The following is a 7307-nucleotide window of genomic DNA, read 5'->3' as shown; positions in this document are numbered from 1 at the left end:
ATTTAACAGATAAACCTCACCCCTGAGCATGAGATCCCTGTCAACTTTTCAATGCGTCCAGACTTGACCACCATATTTAAAATTGCAACTCACTCGGCACTACCCATGTTAAGATTCCCCTTGCCTTTTTTTCCCCCACAGCACTTTACACCTTCCAATATATTATATAATTCCCTTTTTTGTTATTCTTATTATCTCCCTCTCTAGAAAGTAAGCTCCTTGAGGGTAGGGTTCTTTGTGTTTTTTTCACTGATATATTCAAGCACTTAGAACAGCGCCGGGCACGTATTAGTAGCTCTTTACATATTGCTGAATGCATGACCATTCTTCATTTTACCTGGGTGTTTCACAGGCGTCTCATACTCCATCCTCCAGTATTCCCTATGAGCCATCATTCATCCAACCAGGTACTCAAATCAGAAATACTCCTGTGCCCCTTCACAATCTTATGTTCACTCATTAAATTTATTCTTTGAACAAATATTTTGAGCATCTGCTATGACTGGGCAAAATTCTAGACACTAGAGTTTCAACAATAAACAAAGCTAAAATCCCTATCCCTTGACTCTCCCACCGAAGCTTTGTATTGGGGGAATTAGACAATAAACAAGTACATCTGTCAAATGCTGAGGAAAAAAATAAAGCAGGGTAAGAAGGATAGGGAGGGTTTATATAAGGTGAGCAAGAAGGATCTCTCTGATAAGGAGACTTAAGCAGAGACCTGAGTTGAAGGGACAAGTTGTATATATATATGGGGAGTGACTGTAGGCAGAGGCAATGGCAAATACAAACATCCTAGAGCAAGAGCATACCTGGCGTGAGCTTGGGACAGCAAAAAAGCCAGTGTGGCCTTTTTTCTCTCAGTGTTTTGTTTTGCATAGTTGCTATATCTGCTGTTAATCCTATACATTTTTTCATCCCAGACAATGTACCTTTCCACTCTAGAAGCTCAATGTGGGTTTTATATATGTCTCTACATAACTTTTTGAACATATGGAATACAGTTATGCTATTATTTTTTTAAAAAAATATTTATTTATTTGGCTGCACCAGGTCTTAGTTGTGGCATGTGGGGTCTTTTAGTTGTGGCATGTGGGGTCTTTAGTTGTGGCATGGGAGATCTCTAGTTATGGCCTGTGGGATCTAGTTCCCTGACCAGGGATTGAACCTGGGCCCCTTGCATGGGTGCACGGAGTGTTAGCCCACTGGACGACCAGGGAAGTCCCCAGTTATGCTATTTTAATGTTCTCTGCTAATTGTTGGTTTCAGTTGATTGATTTTTCTCCTCTTTATGGGTGGTGTTTTCTTCTTTCTCTGCACACATGGTAATTTTTGATTGGATACCAGATATTATGAGTTTTATTTTGTTGGGTGCTTTTTTTCCCTCTGGCTTGGGTACGTAGTTATCTCACACACATGCACTGATCAGTACTCTACAGATTACTCCAGGGGCACTGTCCTCAGATCTCCAATGTTCTCTCTGTGTGCAACTCTTTCCTCTCAGGAACTCTGTCCTACACAAGGTAACAACAGCTCACTGCCGGTGGAATCTGAAGCCTGTGATGCTGTGCGATAACAAAAACAAGACGCAAACCCAACTCAAGTTCTTCTAAGATTGACTCAACCTCCCATGCCTGCCTGAGAGGCATAAATTTACACCAAGGCATAAATACTCTTTACCTCAGGTTCTGTTTTTTTCTACACAGTAAGTGGAATTCAATATTATGAGACTCAGGAGAAAAAAAAAGCCCTAGTCAGTAGATGAAGCAATTAATGGAACTAGACTCAGAGTTGACCCAGATATTGGGATTATCAGTTAGGGACTAAAATATCTATAATATATTAAAGGATACAGTAAAAAAAGGTGGACAACATGCACTGATACACAGGGAATTTCAGCAGAGATGAAAACTACAAAAAAGAGATAAATGGAAATGCTAGAAATAAAAAACATAATATCAGAGATAAAATTTCTTTCAACAGGTTTCATTAGTAGAATGGACAAAGATGAGGAAAGCCTCAAGGAACTTGAAGATAGGCAAAAAGAAACTATTCAGTTTGAAACACACGGAAAATTTTTTTTAAAAAAAGTGTAAAAAACAAAACAAAAACTAAGAAACCACCAAAAACAGAGCATCCAGGAGTTGTGGGACAATGACAAGACAATCTGATGTACATGTAATAGAAGCAAGAAGCAGGAGACAGCAGGGCAGAAGAAATATTTGAAGAGATAACGGCAAAGAACATTACAGAAATAGTAACAAAATATCAAACCACAGATCCAACAAATGGGGTCCAATGGGCTGCTGCTGGTCAGCCTCAGTGCCAGCTACGTAAAACCAAAAGCAGATGTGGTCAGTCTTCAGAGGCCAGAACTCAGAACAGTCCTCACGACTCTGGCCAATCCTCCGCTTAATGAACCTCACTACGTTTTTACTAACTTTTGGGTCTGGTCTGCCAGGTGAGAGCCTACAGACTGGCAGATTAAAGACACCTCTCTTTGTCCCTTAAACTTACGCAAATTGCTCAGCCTCCCTCGTAGTTAAAAGAATAAATATTAAAATTAGATACTTATATTGACAAAATATGGAAAGCTTAGCAATATCTAGTACTGGCCAGGAATGGATGCAAAGTTATTCTCAAACGCTGGATGGAATGGAAATTGGTTCTTCTTGAAAGGCAACTCGACTGAAAGTGCACACACACACCCAATGATCCCACTTCTAAACAGCTACTGAAGGGAAATAAACATATATATGAGGCATGTACTACTAGCATGTTTGTGAAAATGAGGGTAACCCTCCATTAAATTTTACTTGTGCCCTCTGTCCCATTACCTACCATTATGTTTCTTTACACTTCCCACCAAGCTTTTGGAATCTATACTTATACCTATCATCTTTGATTTTTTTCCCTAAGATTGCACTGAAACTTTTTTCAAAGGGTCACCATAAATATTAAAAGTAATGTCCTGTTACCAATCTTCATCTTTTTCTATCACTATACAACAGTCAACACAGATTGAAATCACATTTACTTGTCCACCATATGCTTTCACATATTCACATACAGGCATACCTCAGAGACATTGCAGACTTGGTTCCAGACCATTGCAATAAAGCTAAGATCGCAATAAAGTGAGTCACACAAATATTCTGGTTTCCCAGGACATCTGCAAGTTATGTTTCTACTGTCGTTTATTAAGTATGCAGTAGCATTGTGTCTTTAAAAAATGTACATACCTTAATTTAAAAATGCCATCATCATCTGAACCTTCAGCAAGTCATAATCTCTTTGCAATGGTAACATCAAAGATCACTGTTCACAGATGACCACAACAAATACAATAATGGAAAAGTTTGAAATATTGCAAGAATTACCAAAATGTGACACAGAGACACGAAATGAGCGAATACTGTTGGAAAAATGGTGCCGAAAGACCTGCCCAACACAAGGGTTATCACAAACCTTCGATTTGTAAAAAATGCACTGTTTGCAAAGCACAATAAAATGAGGTACACCTGTATAATATTTCACAGATAGCACATACGACCTCATAAAAACCCACTGAAATAGGTGGTATCAATCCTGTCTTATAGATGAGGAAACAAACTCGGAGCACCTTGCCCAAGATCACAAATAATAATTCAGGAAAAGTATCTAAGTGCAAGTTAAGTGCTCATCCTACTAATGGCTGGTCCTGGAATTTTCTTCTACTGGTTCCTTTACAATTCTTGGTTGATTATTTAACAAAACCAAAGACCAAGATTAATTAGTATAAGGCGCAGCATACTCAGAAACCAAGCAATCATATTAGAAGCATATAAAAATAGGCTAATCCAAGGGTTCAAAAGTATTATGTGTTAAAAAAAAAAAAAAAAGTATTATGTGTTCAATTAAAATTCCCATGTCTATGGTTATGAGTAATTTGGATGGAAACAACCAAGCAAATATTGTTTCATAGCAATTGGCAGACTTTAATATTCAAGAAGAACTAAGTCCATCATACACATTAAAAATATAGGAAATTTCATGCAGACATGAAGCTTCCAATTAAGCCTTTGTGGCAACTTTTAGAATGAGAGTTACATATAAATACAGTATATTTTACAGTTCCCAAACTTCGTAATTTTATACTGTGATTTATACAGCTTCTCTTTATATTTTACATATCCCATCTTGCTCACTTGATTAATATACCCTAGCCTGCATTGCTTCAGATTATGTAAATTTAATAAAAAACAACAACAAAAGCAAGCACAGTGACCTATCTCCTCCCACTTGATGAAAATGAATGAAAACATTTGTATATAGAGTTATTTAAGAAAAATGTTTTAAACTTTAAGGCTTACACACTTTAGTAGCTATTTATACACATAAGAAATACAAAATTAAATCCTCCAGTGACACCTCTATTATTGATTGATACCACAATTTTCAAGTTTAGAATATATTAACTACAAAAGCTATAAGAAAAAGGGTGATGCAAATTTGTGAAGTACGTTTAAAAAACAGTATTCATAATATGAGGGAGAAATTAGAAACAAATGAAATGATTTCAGAATTAACTAAAATATAAGCTATAATTTCGAAATATAAGTAACATTATTAAAGAATAAAACCTGATAGCAAAAATTTTAAGTAATAATGCCAACCCATTGGTGTCAACCTGTTTTTCCCTCTGAGAAAACCAAGATCGTTTGTTTTGATACAAGTTGTAAAAAAGTGAGTATTAATCAGTGAATAAAAAGCATTTCTAAATTACAAACAGCATGATTCCTTTCCTTTCAATGGCTTTTTTAAAATACTTATGCTCCTTTTAAGTTTCTTTCTTTAAAAGAAAATAATAAATTTGGGGGCTCTTTCCCCTTGCAATTAATTTCAAGTTCATCCATGTGGTAGGTAAGGAGAATTCCCACTAAGTGAATATCTGCCAAGTACTGAGGAACACAAAAAAGAGAAACAGTTTTTCAGAAATACTCAACAGGTTACATACACGTGCCCATAACTTGACAAATCAAATTAACTTCATGGAATCCTTCACTGCATCATGGGCATAAAGGCCACAGGAGCTCCTGTAGTGTATGCAGAAAAGGTCCTACTGGTAAGACGCCAAATCGCGTAGTGACTCCCCCGCACCTAACTGAGAGTAAAGGTCTAAAGATTTCTAAGTAAGTTTTCCTATGAAAACATGACATTTATGCTACCAGCACATTATTGAGATTAAGTCTATCTAATCCAAATTGCCACAGAGGTCACTTAATATCATCACAATCATCTGTGAAAATATTCAATATTACTTCCTTTTCTCCAAGAAAAGGTTAAATTAGTCATCTCTACTTATCAAGCTACTGGAAAACAGGATAATAAACATTAAAAAAATACAAAGGAAAACTCCCTCCAATAAAGATCCGCTAGAGGTAGAAGTTTAAAGCAGCATATATACTGTTTTAGCTACAGCTATCAGGGAACAAAACTGGTATTAATCTGAAATTATATTAATGGCTGCTTCTTACAATATTAAAGACACAGACCATGGCAGTAATTTATCCCTAAATTTCATAATCAAAATTTCTCCACATTAATACTATCATGACAGTTTTTACTAGTATATAATTGTTTTAACGGAAAAAAAAGTGCTTGCTTTTGTAATTCATGTAACCCAAAGAAAAGACATTATTGTAAACATCTCACTGACAAACTCTGTATTCATTTATAGTTTGAAATCATACATTTCAAATGGGCAGATTTTATTCTTATGTCCCCAGTTTCCGAGCAGTACCTTTAATAAAAGCTTTTGTGCCTCACTTAGAATGTTGAGATCTCATACATTTCAGAGTGATCCATGATGAGTATGCTTTCAAAAAGCATTCAATTTAGTGTGTCCAAAATACTTAATTTCTCAGTTATTTAAAATGCATTTTACTGGCCTGTGATCCTATGAATTCAGCACTTCATAAAAATGAAATGTTTGATGCTAACTATAAAGTCAGCTGAGCTAGAAAATAAAATCAAATAATCTGAATGATAAAAGAATAGATGCACATTTTATCTATAGATTCCTTAGGTCCAAAGTAAACAAAATTCCCAATTCCAGATGTTGAAAGTGACAGAGGATCCTTAGACTTTTTAAAAAATAACATGTGCAATGCATACAAAAGAACAAAAAAGGAGATTATTATGGACTTCAATACTATTAGTCATTCATATGGCAGACTTGCAATGGACAGCTTCATGAAGACACTGGAGACAAAAGTCTTTTCTACTGAAAGATAATTCTGGGCTTCAAGGAAAATGTATATTTGAAGACACTGGAGATAAAGTTTTTTCTACTGAAAGATAATTCTGGGCTTCAAGGAAGATGCATACTTGAAGACATTTCCTCCATTTTTACTTGGGTAGTACAAATATGCATGGCATAGTGTGTTTCTGAAAAAGCAATAGACATATTAAGAAAATAGACGCTATTTCTTAATTTTGTTAGGAATAAGAAGGCACCACTGACTTGAGGTTGTGTCCTGTCATTGTGATAGTTGACTTTGAGTTGTTTATTTCAGCATCTGCTATTATTAAACTTTTTTCCTTGTGATACCACTTGAGATTGTGTCCTGTCATTGTAATAGTTGATTTTGAGTTGTTTATTTCAGCATCTGCTATTATTAAACTTTTTTCCTTGTGATACCACTTGAGACCGTTACTGTGGTTTACGGACCACAAACAAGACACATTCATAGTAGTACTTCATCATGGAGAGATCATTCACAGTATATGTTGACAAGACAGATTCTTTTTCCACCTGAAATGCAAACAATAATCATAATGATGATGATGATGACAACCATGGTGCTATTTTAAACATATTCTGTATATTAATTCATTTATTACACACAAGTACCCCCTAAGATTGGCACTATTAGTAATCCCACTTTACCAACAACAGTTTTGCTCAAGGTCACACCACTAATAAGTGGTGGAACTGGAATTCACACTCAAGAAGTCTAATTCCAGAGCTTGAACTCTAAACTACTATAATATGTTGCTTTTCTTTATCTTTAAGAACAAACCTGTTATTTACTTTTTAAATGAATCAAATGCTTCTCAATAAACATACAACTAAAACACAATAGTCAAAGTATCATGAAACCTTATAATCACATGATAAGGAAAGACTGAACAGTACAAAAGTACATACAGTTAACAATATCCCTCTTACACCTGCCCTCCCACCCTGTCTACCTGGTACTTTTCAGTCTACAAAGGCCAATATTATAATGGTCAGCTACCACTTATTGAAAGGTGATTACACC

The 7307-nt window shown here is 35.5% G+C and overlaps 1 protein-coding gene across 4 annotated transcripts in view; it reads right to left on the bottom strand.

Annotated features, from left to right (window-relative positions):
- Positions 1 to 3179: 3179 nt before the first annotated feature.
- Positions 3180 to 7307, bottom strand: part of CARNMT1 (carnosine N-methyltransferase 1) — a 49907-nt gene continuing 45779 nt past the window's right edge. For all 4 annotated transcript variants that reach the window (XM_024738939.1, XM_024738936.1, XM_024738937.1 and 1 more), the window contains one exon: positions 3180 to 6796. In XM_024738939.1, coding sequence (XP_024594707.1) covers positions 6695 to 6796 — 102 coding nt within the window. In that variant the 3' untranslated portion in view covers positions 3180 to 6694. The remainder of the gene's footprint in view (positions 6797 to 7307) is intronic.

This window comes from Neophocaena asiaeorientalis, unplaced genomic scaffold, assembly GCF_003031525.2.
Source record: "Neophocaena asiaeorientalis asiaeorientalis breed wild unplaced genomic scaffold, Neophocaena_asiaeorientalis_V1.1 scaffold249, whole genome shotgun sequence".
Taxonomy (NCBI): domain Eukaryota; kingdom Metazoa; phylum Chordata; class Mammalia; order Artiodactyla; family Phocoenidae; genus Neophocaena; species Neophocaena asiaeorientalis.
Note: the sequence above shows the minus strand (reverse complement) of the source record. Positions and strands in the feature narration are given on the sequence as shown.